Source organism: Fringilla coelebs (genome assembly GCF_963513975.1).
Source record: "Fringilla coelebs genome assembly, chromosome: 1".
Classification (NCBI taxonomy): Eukaryota; Metazoa; Chordata; class Aves; order Passeriformes; family Fringillidae; genus Fringilla; species Fringilla coelebs.
Window position 1 is genome coordinate 132,712,447 of NC_140028.1, and position 18,042 is coordinate 132,730,488.

Below are 18,042 nucleotides of genomic sequence, written 5' to 3' on the forward strand. Positions count from 1 at the left end.
GTAGGTTTGGTCACAGAATATTATCCAATGGATGAAGTAGAATAATTTATGTGATAAGGGTTTATGCAACAGAGTTAAAATTGAAGTGAGATCTGTTTCAGGTTTTTCTCTGCTTTCTGATTTGTTAATACCAGACTTTGTTCATCCTCAGACTTAATGTGACAGAAAGATACTGAAAGGGAACAATAGCTTTTGGAAACTGAAAAAATGGCAATTTATCAAAGCTTACACAAGAAAGAAACAGCAGAACTATGATTCAGGCTTAGAAAATCTGGACCTCAGCTTCCTTGCTGACCTGCAGGGTGATAGTCTGTTCAGCAATCCTAATGGATGCCTGAAAAATGTCTCCAGCAAATGGCTTCTGCACCTTCATCTAACCTCTGTTTCTGCAGCGCTTCTCTGAAGAGCTAACAAACTTTAACATTTGACCTGACACATACACTGACAATGTGAAACAGAAAGCAGAATCATTGGTGCAAATTTGGACAGAGAAATGCTGAGAAGAGACAATTCCATTTAAAAGGTCTATTGGCAATGAAGCAGCCAAATGAGTGATTGCTTCCAGTGCAATGCAGATGTAAATATAAAGCAGTGAGGCCCTACGTGCACGCTGCTTAATCAGGGAAGTGACGGCTGCAGGAAATATGTGTCTCCTCAGATATGACAGTTGTCACTGGTGTAATTTTGCACTCAGAGACCTTTGCCCTCTTGGCCTCCTGATTTTTTTTTAGGGAAAGCAATTTGATTGGCATTCCATCTTTGCAATATCCAGACTGTTACCGTAAGTTTGTTCTTTTTCAAAGGACCAATATATGTCCCATATATATTTGCCTATATTAAACTTCCTAAAACAGAGTGAAGTAGAATAAGCACCTTGCAGATTCAAGCTTTCCACTGGCAAATAATCCTTTTGAGGCCTTGACAGCAGAAGAAAACATTAGTTATTTAGCCAAATGATTTCTAAATCCATCCTCATCAATGAAACTCCCTTAGAAGAACCATATTACTTCAGAACCCAAATAATTTTTAAATTTACTTCTCTGCACGAGAACTTTCTATTCTATTTCTTTCTATTTCTATGTTTTTCTATTTCTATTTCTTTTTTTTCAAGTTAAAATTACATAGGGTACTTTTAAGCATAGATAAAAGCATTCTCTTAAGAGCAGTTACTAATTTTGTCTTTGTGAAAGCCTTTAGGTTTTTAAAGAAACTACTTTTTAAAGCAGGTTTCCTCAGCAGCTGGAAAAATCAGATGCAAATGTTTTAAATCAAAACAGTTTTGTTTCCTCTATGGCAGGAGGGGCTATTCAGATCAGCAATCAATGAGGAAAGCTTTTGTCTTTTTTTGACCACCTCACAACGGTGAAAAAGCTTCTGGGAAGAGTGTCTGAAGCAATCTGTATCAGACACATGGAAAACATATGTGCTGCTCTCTTTACCATCAAAACATGGGAATGTCCTTGATATACATCTCACAGAGGCTTCACAACTGCCAGTTAAGGAGCACATGGACAGCCTGAGAAATAGTTCACAGGAGCTTGAACTCTAGAGCACACATTTGTCACTTGAGCAGAAATAAAAGCTCCTCTCTCAGCAATATATGTAGCTCTGTTATTTTCTTGTCAGGTGAGATGTTATCAGATCTGGATGTAGATTGCCCTAAGGAATTTGCCCTCAGAGAAGAAGGGACCCAATGGCTTCACTCTGAAATACCCAGCTCAAAGGCTGCATCTCCTGATCAATGTCCCTAGACAAGGAGACTTTTTCCAGGGAACTTGAAAGATTTTTTTTTTATCAACTTGAAAGATTTTCAGAAGGGAAAGGTAAATATAGTACCCCAGCCACAGGGACATATTTAATTTATTTTCTCTAGGGCAACCAGGTAACGTAGCCACCACAAGTAAAGGAATAGCTGTATTAGTGCATAACACCAACCAAGTAAAGAAAAGGAAATTCTTTGAAATGCGCAAAAGCTGACAACTGTGGTCAGCTCTGGAGAAACTTGCACTCACATTGCAAGCTGTCAGAAGTCACAGCTGTGACATTCTGAGCCAGCAATGACATTCCCTAAGAGCCAGGCCTATCTGACCCCACAGATCCTGGTCTGTGCTTAAACACAGCCCCACATTAGCAGTCTGAGCCCTGTGCAGCATCAGGGTGGAGCTCAGTGTACGGGAATTAACAGAAGGGCAGAGCTGCCTGACAGAGAAATAAATGTCAGTGCAGCAAAGGACGGCGGAGCGGTGGGAAAGGAGAGAAAGCACAAGAGTGTTTACCATGCAGGCAGATTCTGGAAAGCTTTGAGAGCTTTAGAAAAGCAAGTTAACCCAGCACCATGGCTACTGTATGAAACTGATGTCATCTGGCTGTGCATAAAAGCCTCTGCTTTTTCTTCTTTTGTGCAGCTCCAGAATGACGTCACCCCGAGGCACAAGAAGGTACCTTTGTGCTGGGGCCCTTCCCCTGCTGGCTCCTGCTACACATCTCACTCCCAGCATGTATCCCTCCCCTACCCAGAAACGCCCCCTCATTCCCCCTGATGAATGCAGGGCACCTCTGTGGAGCTGGCGGAGCCCTTTGGGAGCCTGCAAGCTCCAGCAGCCTGTTGTAGAGCAAGGAGCTTCCATCCAAACCGTGTTCAGCAGCCTTGCACCTCAGCAACCCGCAGTGGGACCTCTGCAGCCCTCTTCATCTGCTTCAAATGCAGTCAAATCTGAATGCTGTTGACTGATGAGACAGACAGAGCAACTGGGGCAAACTAATTACTTTCAAGGCTGGAACCCCTTTGGTGGGATGTACAATGGCACACGATTTAACCTTGTTACAGTACACGGCTGCTGTTAAATAAACGCAGCGAAAAAAGATGCATGAAGAAACTGCAAACATAGTTTGCTGTTGTACAATCACTAACAGATTTGTTTATAGTTGGCTTGCATGCTTGCCTGTTTAATAAGGCCTGTGACAGTTTTCATGACATGCAAGAACAAGAGAACAGAGACCCAAAGCACATCCTGGCCAATGTTATTTCATGCAGAGAAATGGGGCGGGGGCAGCTGGAAGTAGACACTACCACAGAAAACAAGTACCACTCAATTAAATTAGAGAGAAGCCTGCACAGAAAACAGAAGTCTATAGAAATGGGGAAAACTGAGGGCTGAATGTTCCCATTAAAAAGCTCAAGTCACTCACAGTTACCCGTGACAGCATCTACCTCCTGTTCATTACTGAAATTCTGGACACTCCCCTCATCCCTGTGCCTACTCCTGGAAATGGAAGCACATTTCACTAACAGCTCTCAGTCTCCAATCAGCTGATCTTTGATGATGTACATGTGCAGAAAGTACTGATGATGTACATGTGCAGAAAGTACTGTGAAAGTATGTGTAGAATCATGAGGAAATGCAATGGATTTAGAGCTGCAATGGGTTATTTCTATTTAGATGGCATGGAGTGGCATAAGCTGGACCCCCTTTACACATCCAGGGAACCTTTCCAGAGGAAACCTGGCTCACTTACCATCAACATGCCATAGCATCTGGAACCCACTTCTAGCATTCAGTCCATCAGAGTAAAACTCCACATGAAGGCTGGTCCCTGTGGTGCTCCCTGCCGGTGGAAGAGACTGGCCACAGAAAGTGCCTATCAGGCTGGATTGTGCATCAGGCCCATCGTAGAGCTGAAACAAAATTAAAAAAAAATATGCCAGTGAGTCAAAAGAAGCTCCCCAATTAAGCAGCTTCCCAATATTCTGTACAGGATTAAAAAAAAAGCACCAAAACAGTGGCACTTCTCCCACTGGCCACCCTTGCACAGCATTATGAGCCTGGGGAGTATGGAAAGATTTGGGTAAAACGATGAGTAAATACAACGCCAATATGTCTTTAAACCTGGCTGCACACTGTGTGCAGTAGGAAGGGTTTGCTGTTTCTGTTTTGGTGTGTATTGGGGGTTGCTGGGGAAGAAGATAAAGGGCAAGTGGCAATGAACTGAAATAGAAAGAAAAAGAGGATGTCGTGGGTCTGATTTGCCCAGGCACCCAACACTGAGTGCCTCCAAACCCCTTGGTGACAACTCTGTTTACATCTTCATCTATTTAAGGCTGCAGCCAGGTGATGTGAGGACTGCCTGGGCTTCTGATGGAGAAAATCAAGCAGTCAACATCATGATGGCCTCCCAGAGTAGTGAGGACAAACTGAAAACCAGAAGTAAAGCAAATATTCAAAAACACAAGGAGATTTCATGTGAGTTTATTTATGGTTTCATAATCTCATGCTAAAGTCTTGATTTGGAGGAAAACTGTACTGAACTATGCTACTGAAATTTGATTTCCTTGTATTTGATTTCCTGGTATTTTGACAATCAGTGATCAGTCAGATATAGCCAGCCCAAAAACCTTGATGTTTTCCAAATACAGATGAGGAATCTTCCATCCCACTCTTAAAACATTGCCACTCTTAAAAAAACCCCAAAATCAACCAAACAATCAAAACAACAAAATGCTAGGGAAATATTTCTGTATTTAAATATTGAAATGATGTCTGAAGGCAGTCATATACTCCCAATTAAATGAAAACAATACATATTTTGATGGGGTGATAGTAGATACTTAGAGCTTTTTAACTTCTTTACATTTGTTGTCTCCAGACAGGTTTAAATGGTATTTCAAATTCTAGTTTTGGAAGTTTTTTCAAATCCAATAAATCACACTGAACATACCTCTGTGTTCTCACCAAATACCCCACACCCCAGTGTCATTTTTCAGAAATGAGGAATGAAATTTTTGCAAAGATAGTAAAAATGAAACATTTTAGCTAGATTGCCTTTGATTTACGATATCAGATTGCTGGCTATTTTCAAGTTAGGATTTGCTTTATTATTTCTACCTTGGTTACTATGATTCTTAAAGTTTAGGAAAACAGAAACCCTTGTCCTTTGTTATCACTTTGTGACAGTTCATCTGATCTTTTGTCTTACAAAGCATATCTTCCTAACACAACCCAGCAAATTACTGGCACAGAAACCATGTCTGAACATTCTCATTGTGCATTTTTGGCACGCTTCCTTACAGAATTTCAACAAAAACTTTTCTCTCCTTTGAAGCCATTACCGTAAAGTTGTCTCCATGCAAAGAATAAAATCTATGATCTCTAGAAAAACAGAAAAAGGTTTATTTATCTTTGCTCTCCATTCAAATCTCTTTTCCAAATATCTTTGATTCCACTCAGAATTCTGCTACGTTAGTACTGTATAAGTCATACTATGGAAATACATTTCAGCAAATATTGATTGGCCATGCTAGCTGCTAGTTTTCACGCATATTTTCCAGCAGACTCTCGTATGAGAATAAATCATTAATCCCCAGCCTTCCTGCTGAAGATGCTGGTCCTGCAGAATCTTCAGAAATTTCGTTACTCTTTTAAAACAGAGTTGGGGCCAAGAAATCAACTTGAAGGGTTTCAAATCCTCTAGCAGACAGTCCAGTTGAAATGTTGGGGTTCTTTTAATTTAAAAAAATTTGTGTTACTTCTGCCAGAAGTTAGGGTCAAATTGCAGGAGTAATTCTCTGGTAATATTCCATGGCCTATTTAATGACTGGTGACCATCAGTCTAATAAAAATCTCAAAGCAAGCTACGCGTATTGCAAATTGAGAACTATCACTCTGGTATGGGTTCTCTTGGTGAAATCAGAAAAGATTGACAGTTTCTAATTGCAGTCACATTGCTGGTAGTGATCAGATGTGTTTGAAAATAAATGTGAAATTGTCCTAAAGGTTAGATGGCAATATGTTGAATATCAATCTGTATTCTTTCCACATATAAAACTTGAAGGACCACCTGATAGACAGATGAGCTGTCCCATGCCCAGCATTGCAGTTAGGACCTTCTTCCAAGCCAGGGTGAGAGCTTTATGCATTCTTTCAAGGCATAAATTCAGAAAAGTGAAATCAAGTCAGATCCAATTGGATTTTTTAATAATACTTCCTTTGATAAATTTGTGGTGTATACTACTCATATTTCTGTGGCTTCAAGCCATGGAAATCTTACACCAGAAAAAATATGAATGGTGAAGAATGAATCAATGTGGAGATCACTCTGAATAGCAGCTAAAACTATGTCAAGATAGATATTTACAATGTACTGTTAATTCTAGTGATTACAAATGCAAACCCATTCTAAAGAGCTATGGACTAAACCATACCTAGAAACTTCCAAATCCAAACAACACCAAAAAAAAAAAGTTTCATGCGTCTTCTGCAATTTGATTCATCAAGAGTGCATCATTTTTATCTAAGACAGAGAATGCCACATTTCTATGTCATTTCCTCTGGAAACAGTCCATCAGTTTTTCTAGCCACAAAGCATGGTTACTATGGCAATCCCTTCATGCCGTGCTGCCCTGTGGGTTTGAGTTCAGAGCAGCATTTCACAGGGAATTTGAGTGCCTGGCCAGCTGTAACTCATTGAGAGAGGCAGAACCACGACTGCTAGAATTACAGCTGGGTTTTTTGAGCTGTCTTTCATTTCTAAATGAAGGGAACAGCTGTGTGTTTTCACAGGGCATTTTGAACTTCTCAAACCACCTTTTGCTCTCACACAAACACAGGCAAGGGAAACTGAAGCTGAACACAGCTCTCATGAGCCATAATTTCTCTCCTGATACCTGAGATAATATTTCTTGTGTCAGGTCCTGCTTTGTCAGCTGTGTTATCTTAAACTGCTGCAAATTGAGGGAACGCTCTTCTGCAGTCTATATGAGGCAAGGTACTCCTTATCCAAGACAAAATCCAAGACAATTGGATTTTGGGGCAGTGTATTAGTCACTCCTCCTGCACAATACTGACTTCAGGAACTGTTAACTTGACTCTCTTCCAGCTCTCCATTGGGAAGAAAGTGCTTGTTCCCTTTCTGTGTATATACTGGTTTTGTAATATGTTTATTTGTTCAGACCTTTTAGCCTCCACCAAGAAAATCCAAGTGCTTCATAAAAATTTTGGCAGACAATTCAACCATCAAAACAGGCAGACACCTGCAACACATGTTCAGATCCTTAGCCTCTCCTTTTTAGCAAAGCAATTGCCCAGCAGCAAGCAGAACACATCATTTCACCAGCCTGCAGCCCGGCACTGGGTCCAGGGGATGATGGGCTACATTCAAATGAATTCTTGCTCATGGCTCAATAACAGCTAGAAAAAACTCCTTACCAGGCTCCCTAGGAGCAAGTGTATAAGTTGACATGAAGGTAAAAAGGGGAGGTACCAGCTCTCTAAGGGATGAATCGATCTGTGTGACTGCCCCACAGCCAAGTGGCAGCTGAAAACCATCTGCTGTACATTAGAACGGGGTTGGGGAAGCAGGACTAGCAAAATCTGCAGGAAGGGTTTGGCTTGGGTAGCTCTCCTGGAGGACACCATGGTCACCAGTATTGCATTTTGGCTCTTCTGACTCTTCAGCCTGGAAATATGTCACTAGCACCAATAATGATGCCCTGGAGGCCACAGCTGTTCGCTTCTGTGGAGGAGCAAAGCAAAAGGGCATGACCTGTGTGACAGAAAAGCTCATTACCAGAACTGGAGCAGGGGCTCAAGGACTGAGCTGACTGGAAAATGAGGTTTCCTCTACTTGGAAGAAATAAAGATCTATTAAAAAATGGGGAAAATAACCTTGGAATGTGTTCCATTTGGACATACTCGAGGTAGGGACAATTTTCTAGCCGACTGCCTTGTCAAGCTTACTCTGTCTTGAAAAAGGGAGCCTTTCAGACTGGTAGTAAGACTCCATCTGTTCAGTTTTCCTGGCAGAAAACTAGGGGGTGGGGAGCAGGGAGGGCAGGGGGGAGGGATTGTTAAGGCAAAATATCAGTTTTCTCCTGGAGAATGTTATTTCTATGAAAAGGCATGGGGGTTTTTTCCCACCAGGAAAAACATTGAAGAGGAAAAGCCCATGTCTAATCAGCTCTGGAAAAAAGCTGCTTACGTACACTAGTTAGTAATAACATATAGTCTTGATCAAGAGGTGACTGTCTTCAAAAACAAACTTTCAGTTTTATACGAGGGGAAAATCTATCCTATGAATACTGACAATTCTCTTTCTGTAAATAATACTGTCAACAGATGTCATGAATGCATCATAACAATGAGCAATTATAGTAATAATTGTCTCCAACTGAGTCTTGAAACAAACTATTTGCTGTCAGAAAACCTTTATACAGGGACCAGCAGCAGCAGTCCTGGGCTGTAATTGCAGAGCTCAGGAAAGGAGGCACTGCCTTGGAACAAACCAACAGATGTCCCACCCATGCTCAAAGCCTCTAGCACAGTGTGACACACGCAAGTATCCCTTTCCTCTTAGAACTGGCAAAGCTGATATGGGATTGTTTGGACCTAAACACCAGAGGCAGTGATTACAGGTTTCTGAATAGCTCTTCCTGAAAGGAAATGAAAGGAAAAGAAATTCTGGAAAGGAAATTTTGATGGCATTGCCATGAATATATTACCAGAAAACAAAAAGAAGCAAAAAACAAATATAATCCTCATCCAAGTAACAGAATGCACTCAAAAGAGAGATCACCATTAATGGTTAAAACAAGAATTAGCACAAACAAAAATAATTCATTTCCAAGCAACACATTTCCTTCCAGAAGGGTAGAGTGCAAACTTAAGGACCTGCAGGTCTGTCAGCCAGAGACAAATCCAAACAAATTAAAGCTCCAGGATGTGGCCCAATGTGCTAGCTGAGCACCACAATGACATTGTTTCACAGAAACAAAAGGCAGTTTAAGACTTTGAATGACTGACTGCATGGAGCCCTGACACTTCTGCACAAACAGGAGAACAAAATAAGATTATGTTTGTGCTTGGATGATGACAAGAGTTTGCAATTGCCACTAGAAAAAGGCCTTCCTAAAGAACTCATTCTGACTAATATTTTAAAATGATTATTTAATATGATTATTTAAACATGTTTATGCCCTATGATGAAAGTTCTTGCTCTGACCACCATATACACCTTTCTTGTCTCCACACAATAACACACTTTCACTAATGAACCATTTTATTCTATAGTACAATGGAATTTGAGATCAGGCATCAATTAAACATGTAGGCATACTAGTTAATCTTGATGGGATTTATCTAACATATGGAAATAAATAAATGAATGTCTACTTTTTTAATAGTCAGATTTTATCTATGTTTTGTCTTGTAACCTGAGCCTAAAATAATCAGAGCCCTCTGAAAATTTTAAGTAAGTCCACATTAGACTGATTTTTTTTAAACAGTTTTTCACCTCTTGAATTAGCACTTCCTTCTCAAAGAAAACAAAGATTTTTAACTACAGTCATATCTGCTCATTCCTGTCTTTCTAGGGAAGGTTTATTTCTTGAAATTATATCAAATCAGTATTTTGTTAGGGACTAATGAATTATGAGAATGTAAGAAATGCAGGGTGTATCTTTGGGTTAAATTTTAAAATTGTTTTAGATACAGGAGTAGGAAATAACTGCTGCTGAAGAAAGGCATGCCTAGGAGACATCCACCTAGCCAGTACATCCCAAAATCTGCACTCAAAACCTTATTTGCTCAGCGTACCATTCTAAATCTCCAAAGGTCTATCAGGAAGGCACCTCCTCCCAATCAGCATGCTGTGGTGGACAGAATCCAGATGGGTCCCTAAAGTGTCTCTGCAGCTTTTGCTGACCAAGGGACTGCCTGGGGATGCACGCCTTTGCGGCAGTGGGATCACATTCCTGGTGATGAGGCTGTTGCTATTTTGGTTGAGTGGCTGCTGTCCTCAAAGCAGAAATGGAGGTGGTTCCTCTGCAATGAGAATCCACTCGTGGTGGAGGGAACAGGACTGCTTTTGAGCTTGGGACCACAATATTTCCAGAATGTCTCTTCAGCAGAAATCTGTGTGAAAAGCTCCCTCCAAAGGGAGGGGCTGTGCCTAAGGGGGTGGAGAAGTGTGCCTGCTCTGAAAAACCCAGGCTGGCCTGAGCAGTTTGCAGCTCTGCTGTCTTGTGCCCAGGGCTGTGCTTCTCCTCCTGGGCTTTGCCAGCCCACATGAACTGAACTCTAAGTGGAAAGAACATCACACTGACATCATAAAGGGCCAGAGAGGGCAGGAAGGGCTCTAGGAATCCCCCCTTATTTGAGAAAATTTGCATCATGCATATCTATGGACACTATGGGGAGTTGCAGCTTGGTGTCAGCAAATGGAGACAGGAAAAAAAAGGAAATATTCCTGCCTCTTAGGCTTTCAGTCTGGCTTATGGGAACAGTGCAGGGGGTGTACATGACCTTCCACAAAGTCCAGTGGGGTTTTTTTCTGAGCTGTCTGGGGTCTTCCCTATGATGAGGGGAATCTTTGACTCATTTAAATGCCACGATGTAACATTTTTAATGCAATGTCTGTGCTGAGTGTGATAAGCAGACAGACTCACAGATAATGGCCAGGCTTTCCAGCAAGATCTAAAGTACAGGAGGAGAACAAAGGGAACAAGAATCCAGCTGCAACTAGATGAGTACCAAATATTCTTCCTCCGACAAAGGGCGTGCACACTACCATCATGTGGTGGTATTGCACAGGCATTTCATTGTAGCATGCTTTTTTTCTGAAGGAACGGGCTAAGTCACATTGCCATGAGCTGGCAGGGTGTGGAAAATGCCAAGTCCATGAAGGTCTGACTCATTTTGAGAGTCCAAAAGAGGAGTCTGTGCTGGCTTCACTTGTGCTCCTTGGTTCTGAGGTTTCTGGAGGCACCAGGCAGCCCTGTCATCACTACAAATTTAGCTGTTGTGAGGGGTCGGGGGTTTTGTGTGCATTCGTAATTTTGTTGCCATGTAACCTTTCAAACAGCAGAGCCAGTGTGTACTTTGATTCTGGCAATGCAGGCAATTAGAAAAACAAGAAATCAGAGTGCTGAGCTGGTCCTGTTTAGGTTGGACAGCTTTATGGCCTGATATCCTCCTTTTAAATATCCAGATCTCTCACTGACAATCAGTGCTAAGATTTCGTTGTATACCAATGGTATATGAAGCCTGGCACAGAAACCTGAGAATTGTCACTTTTATCCTTAGTCTTACATTGAAGGATTTCTTGTGGAGGCCCATAACTCCCTGGAGGAATTCAGGGATGTGCTGTTGTGCTGCCAGCTTGCATGATAATATGTTAATGGATACCACAGCAGCGTGGCCAGCAGGCTGTGATTTGATGTCTTGGGTGGGTATATTTCATACATCATCTGCTTCTCCAGGGACGTGTACTACCAGTGACATTTTGTAAATCAATGCATTGCCATAAGAAGAGCCATTCCCTGTGCTTGAAAAATTCCTGCAGCACTTTAGAAAGACACACTCATAAATAAAATGTAATAATGGTAATCTCCTAATATAGTTTAAGCATATTTACTAATTGCAAGAGGGAGTAAAACTAGAAACAGGGTAAGATATTTTTATGTTAAGCTAATAAAAAAAGAGGATGACCAGAGGAGTGTGAGCAACAATTATCTAATGCAGTATTCCCAGATGGAGAAAAAGGATGTTATGGTACATCCCTGGAATGCTACTGTGGTTTAAAAAAGGAGGGCAAAAAGACATATCCTGCTACCACCAGGAGGAAATGAAACAGTTCTCAGGAGCAGATGCCATATTAATTACTCTATTCATTCAATAATATTCCTCATATAATCTGCAATGGTATTTTAACCACTTTGAGCCCAGTTGCTGAAAGAGTCTGGGCTGCTCAAGCACACTGACAGTAAGCAAGCAAGGCGTGCTCTGCTCCAAAGGGGAGCTCTGTCCTAGCTTGCAGCAGAAGAAAGGCATTTGTTATTATCAGGCAGTTGTTTGCCCTCATAGGATGTTCTTTTGCATTATCCCAATGATAATTTCAACACTGACAGTAGATGCACAGACCAAAGGGGTGAAACTTGGGTAGAGAGCTCTGAAATTTGTCTTGCTGCCAGACACAATTTTGCTATCTGTTTATCAGGCTACTTGCATCTTGCAAAAGGCTGGACAAGGTCTGCCCTTGTCCTGGTTCTGGCCAGGACAGGGTTAATTTTTTTGCAGTAGGTGGGAGGGGGCATGGCCAGGACACAGAGGTTGTTCTGTATCACAACACTTCATTGACGGGCAGGGGACAGGGCCAGGAAGAAGGGGCTCCTTCTGGCCTAGAAAACCTGGCAGAGGGAAATGTCTGGTATTGTCTGTTACAGTTTGGGGTCTTTTTTGCCTGTTTGAATAATTTCTTATACCCTCTGTTATTAGTTTTGTTGTCTCTTGATCTTTGCCTTTTGTGCCTCTGGTTGGAAGGGGAGAGGGGAGCAGTGCATGGCTTTTGTGGGAGTACTAAATTGGAGAATATCATTCCTAATCCATTACATCCCTGTAATTAATAAAAGCAGAACTGGTGCTAACCAGACTGGATGTCAAGGGACAGTAGTACTTTCTCAGCAGAAGAACATAGAGGGACATTGCCACTGAAAGACAGAATGATCAGTGGTTTTCAAATAATATTTTTCTTGTATAAGGAAGGAGTATATGTCAGTTCTACAGTAGGACTCTGATCTTCAGGGCAAAACCATGATATTCTTCCTTCTGTGCCTCCCCAGAGATTACGTTCTGCCATACCAAATAAGAAGGTAATTCATCATTAAGGATGGGGAGTTAAATATATGCCTGTTCAGCTAATAATCTGATGAATGTAGAGGAAAGAATGACATTTCTATGTCATTGCCTGCAATATCTCACTAGTTACAACCCCATGACTCCTCTAGAAAGACTAATGTCAGGTTATTTAGCCAAGGCACAGCAAGCAATATAAGTTTAAAGACCATCCGCTCTAATTACAGTTAGTGTAGCATCAGCAGTAAACATTCTGTATTTGATATGTCTTGTATCTTATTGTCACTTCTGTGCATGTCTTTATCAGAAGCAATTAATCTCATATTCTTGCAACTTCACTGCAAAACTCCCTCCAAAATGTCACACATCCTATGAGCATTACTAGTGATGAGCCAACATCCTCTGACAGGACATGAAACACTGTGCAGTGCTCATTTGCTGGGGAAGTGCCCATATGAGATTCATCCTAGAGACTGACATCATAAAAATTTGCTTCCCTCCCACATTGCCCCTTCTCAGTTTCTGGCACCTGCACACAGAGGCAGAGAATTGCCCCAAAGTCAGAAGAACAGTTTTTCCCTTCCTACTTGTCACAGGTATAAATAGTTGTATATGCTAAAGTGGTGGAGATGCAAGTCCTGCCCAGAGCAGACCAAGCTGGAGTCACCCAGTGTTCCCTGCAGAAAGAGAATGCTGCTCACCATGAGTAACACCTGTCAGCTGGTGGAATGCTGGCCTGGCTGACAAGAATCCTCCCATGATCAAAGGAGAAAAGGAAATAGGTAACACAATACACAGCTGACTTCTCACTGCACAGATGGGACTGAATTTCAGTCTGGAAGAACCATGCACTGTACTTGTACTTACTCATACTCACTGGACAGCTGACTATATTTTTCCTGCCCCTAATGTGAAAGAGTTATTTGCTCTAAGGCATGATAATATCTTTGGTAACTGAAAATCACTAGGAATACCCATGTGTAAAAATTTTTGGTTTTGACATTACACATATAACTTCTGACTCACATGTGGACTAAGGCAGGGAGCAAATAGCTAATTAACTGTGTATATCTGACTGAATTAGTCATGAGGCAAAATGCTCTTTTTATGTGGGTTTGGGTCAGAGTTTCAGTCATAATTAAACACAAAGCTGAAGAACAGGCCCTTTTCCAGTATAAAGACTGGAACCAAAAGCATTTTGTTCAGCAAGCAGGTTCAGCAGTACTCAGGAAAACAGCTTGCTCAGTCTAGCTGTCCCCACCCCATCAAGCACCATGATTTTCTCCTTCAGAATTCAGCAAGATTTAAATAAAAATTAGAGCTTTAGCTTAAGACTATAAAAATATGTCCACATGTCCAAAAATCTGTTTCTCACAGTAACTTTTTAAAACTGCTTTACTACTTCTGAGGTTTTTTTGCAACTGCCATTTCTTGACTGTAGTGCCAAGGCAGGTCATGTTTCTGCCATAACACCTCTGCAACATTTAGTCTTGTCCTTTTGCATCATATACAACTTTTCCTTACTCCTTCTGCCACCACAGCTGTGATCATCAGCTAATCCAACCTAACAGCTAACTCTTGTCCTTCCTGTCCCCAGCCTCCCAGCAAGCAGGAGGAGATATTGTCACCAATTCTGCCATCTGCTAGCTGCCATGGAGCAGCATGCTGCTACTGTCAGAGCTGCCACAGAGTTAAAAAGACAAAGAGAGCGTTGCTGTCTGCTCAGGTAAGTGCCTGAGGTGGGAGAGCTGCTGCCACAAACCCAAAGCAAGATGGGGGAAGGGAACACTTAAAAGCTGCCAGGGAAAAGAGCGCTTGATCAGCACCAGTGGCCACTCTGATTCATGAGCGTCGCTACATGGAAAGTGTCTGAGCAGCAGGTCACCATTTCCTCACGAAAATGGTGAGGGACTCTGGTGTATGGACCCTGCATCACCTGCTGAGGGTACTGTGAACAGGTTCATGTCTCTGTTATACCCAGTGAGATCATCAGATCTTTCCCCTCTTAGACCTCGCTAAAATAAAGCAATCTCAAAACTGATATGTGGCAGAAAAGTAATTCTTCTAGCTGAATGGCTATGAGGTTTCTTTTAATTATCCTTTTTCTCCCTGTTTGCAGCAGTGTCAGACTCCATATGGATTTCAAACAGAAAAGTCCCAAATATCTGCAGCCTACTTAGAAAGTGAACTGTAGGCTTGTTGCAGATGATTCCCCCTTACCCTACACCACAGCACATTCCCAGCCTTGCCAATTCCTCCCCTTTCACAAGAGGAAGGGGGGAGCAAACACTGCTCAATTCCCTGGCTGGTTCAACCTCGTTCTCCTTTTACACTATGGCACATATTTGTGCAGCATGCAACAACCAAATGAGAACATCTTTTCCAAGGGGTATTTCTTAACGGCATTTGGAGAAAGATTTGTAAGTAACGTTACATGAATTGCAAATAAAAGCCTCCTTAATACACTTCCATGACTTTATTTTTCCCTTGTTTTCTCTTTTTTATTCCTCTTTCAGTCTGTATTTTCTCTGATTGAAAGCACTGAAAAATTGTTAAGCAAAGAGTGCTTCTGTCTCCTCATTCTCTCCAATGTGTTTTATTTCTGTTCTTTTAAGTGCCTTGGATCAGGTCCTTGCCCCTGGCACTAATTCCTCCACCCTTGACTTATGTCTACAATAGTGAATTTGGCAAGTTTCTTGCTCCTCACAGGCTGGCTACTGTGTGCAGGGCTCCTGCTTTCCATGGGTCAAGGCTTTAGGCATCTTGAGACTAGCACTGGCCTCTCCACTTGGCTCCAATGTTTCTTTTTCAGCCTCCTCACAAAAACAAACCAGGGCTTAATAGCTAGTTCTCAATACAGTGCTCCCTTGTTTATTTTCTTCACATGTCTATTCTTTATTTCCATTCCTGGCCACAAGGAGAATAAAACTGGAAGAACATGCCTTTAGCCAATTTACTACCAATTTTGAGCTGTGAAAGCTGCCATAGTAACGGGGTAAAGGGAGTGAGGGAGGACATCTACAAGGAATGGATTAGGCCATCAACCAGTCTGTTGCTGGGCCTTCTGCAATATCTGGGTGTAAATATCCCCAGAAATACAGGTACTATTCCATAGTCCTCTCCCTGGCTGTAAGCAATATTCTCTAAGATTTCTCTAAATTTCAGTTCCTCTTGTGCAAAACCCTCAGTAGAGCACAGGGGCTGCATGCTGGCATCCTGTACAAGGGTGAGATCTGAAGGATGAATTAGTCCAGCAATACAGCAAAATTGTGGGCAGGAGATTATAATCCACAGTACAGAGTGATCATGACTACCCTCTATATCCTAGAGTACTAAGTACAAAATTTAGAGGAAGTAACTTTTCAGTTTTCCTAGAAAATTTTGAGAAAACTTATTTTTTGTCCTTGAATTTTTTTTTTTGAGGAAATTAAAATAAAGGGTACTTGCTTTTAGATTGACTCTATGGTTTCATTTGCCTAAAAATGTCACATTTTGTTTGTGGGTGCATTCATTTTCTTTTAGTCCCTTTAAAAACGCAGATGAATTATGTAAAGTATAAACAAGACACACAGGAACTCTCTCTTTAAAAATGTAGACATTTATCAAAGTTTTTGGACATTCTTCATTCCTTCTCAGATAAAAACAAGAGGAAAATAATTGGGTTCACTGCCTTTTGCTACCCATTTACTAATCTCAGGATTCCCCCTTCTTTGCATGAAGCTGGAATCACAACATCTCCCTTTGCCCATAAAAACCATCTGATCTAAGGTGGAAGTCAGACTGTAACAACCTAGGCACCTGCAGAGTGATTCCTCCTCTCAGAGGCACACACCTGTCTTGAGGTGGCAATGCTTCACTCCCTACTGATCACTGAGGAAACAGGGTTAAATCCTTTGGATTTAACACTTGAGCTTTAATGGTTAAATTTGCATAAGAGAAATCTCCCCTTGCTCTTCTGCAATCTTGTTATTTTTCTTTATTGTTAAAGACTTGATATTTCTTGTTTCTAAAATCTGGGCACATACCTTCAAAAAGTCACGATCACAGTCAGATCCATCTTCTAAATCAAAGGCTGTGAAGCTATAGTTGAGAGTGTTCCCCTTGGTGGCTTGGATAGTCCAGTTGCAGTGTTCATTTAATGGGTAATTATTTGGATAGTTTAAGCTTTCCAATATGCCATGGCTACGATTAACAGTCAGCACATCACGGCAAACTGAAAAAAGAAGAATGATTATAGATAATTTTTCTTCACTGTTTTTAATCCAATATCTCAAAAATTACTAGTTGAAGTTACTAATAGCATTACAAGGTGAGGAATCTTTTTTTCAGATAATGGAAGTCATGCAGAAAGAGCATGGTGACTCTTGAAGAACATATTGTGTATGTTTCAATCAAAACTCCAGCTATTCAAACTTGCATCTTTCAGCATTATTATGACCTTCTTTTCTGACACTTGCAGACCCATCAGTATACATTTTTGAACATATATTTTTGGGCAGTCCTCTTTAAGTCTAAATACATGTGTATTCATGAAACACATTTTCTTTTCTTTTTTTTAGCTATCATAAAAATGTACCCTGTCATTTGAAAAAAACTGGGGAGCTGCTTAACAAATATTGATAAATTGATAAAAGTGATTTATTTCTGCTGACTAGGAAAAAATTATGATCCCTGGCTAAAACAACTAATGGAAAGTACACTCCTATTATTGGGCTTTCTAGCCCCAGGAAGAGAATGTGATAATGAAATTTTTTAAAAAGGAGCCATAATTTTCCTTGTGAGACATTCAATAGCATCCTAGCAAAAAGACTGGGCACTCACCTGGAATAATAAGAGCTTTCCTTGAAATGCAGAGAAAATAAAAATAAACTTAGCTAGATAAAGAACAAAATTACAATTATGGTATTAGGTCAGTGAGTCTCATTTTCCTGTATCCACCTTTCCCTAAAGAAAAAAATTACCAGTGTGGGCAATCCCCTGTCTGGAGAGAGCATACAATGTGTGAGCAGAGCAGTGTAGCTAATGCCCAGGGGAGTGGGCAGGAGGCAGGGAGCAGACCAGGCTGGTTGGTTTGTGCAGTGTTTGAACCACAGAAATAGCTGAGATTCACTTGCATGACTGCTCTATTGTCTGTCACCACAGAGAGTACACCCACCTCCTGCCCATTTTTTCTATTCTATCCAAACGATTTAGAGGTCTGTGTTTTCAGTATTTCAAAATGCTTGGGATACAGCTGCAGGTCACGGTCAGGTGGAGTGGGGCTTGTCTGCAAAGCTACTCTGAAGCATATGACTTTTTGAAAGGGCAGGACAAAGAGCACAAAATGGGTTGCATTTGAAGAATGCAAGACAAGTAAAATCTGCTACCCCCTGCCAAAGGGATTTTATTAGAAACATATCAGGCACAGAGGTGCCTTTGA

The 18,042-nt window shown here is 41.2% G+C and overlaps 1 protein-coding gene across 1 annotated transcript in view; it reads right to left on the reverse strand.

Annotated features, from left to right (window-relative positions):
- Positions 1–18,042, reverse strand: part of CUBN (cubilin) — a gene marked incomplete at its 5' end in the record, with an annotated part of 141,510 nt that overhangs the window by 81,487 nt on the left and 41,981 nt on the right. The window contains 2 exons of the mRNA XM_084215400.1: positions 3,517–3,676; positions 16,649–16,836. Of these exons, the coding sequence (XP_084071526.1) occupies positions 3,517–3,676; positions 16,649–16,836 (348 nt within the window). The remainder of the gene's footprint in view (positions 1–3,516; positions 3,677–16,648; positions 16,837–18,042) is intronic.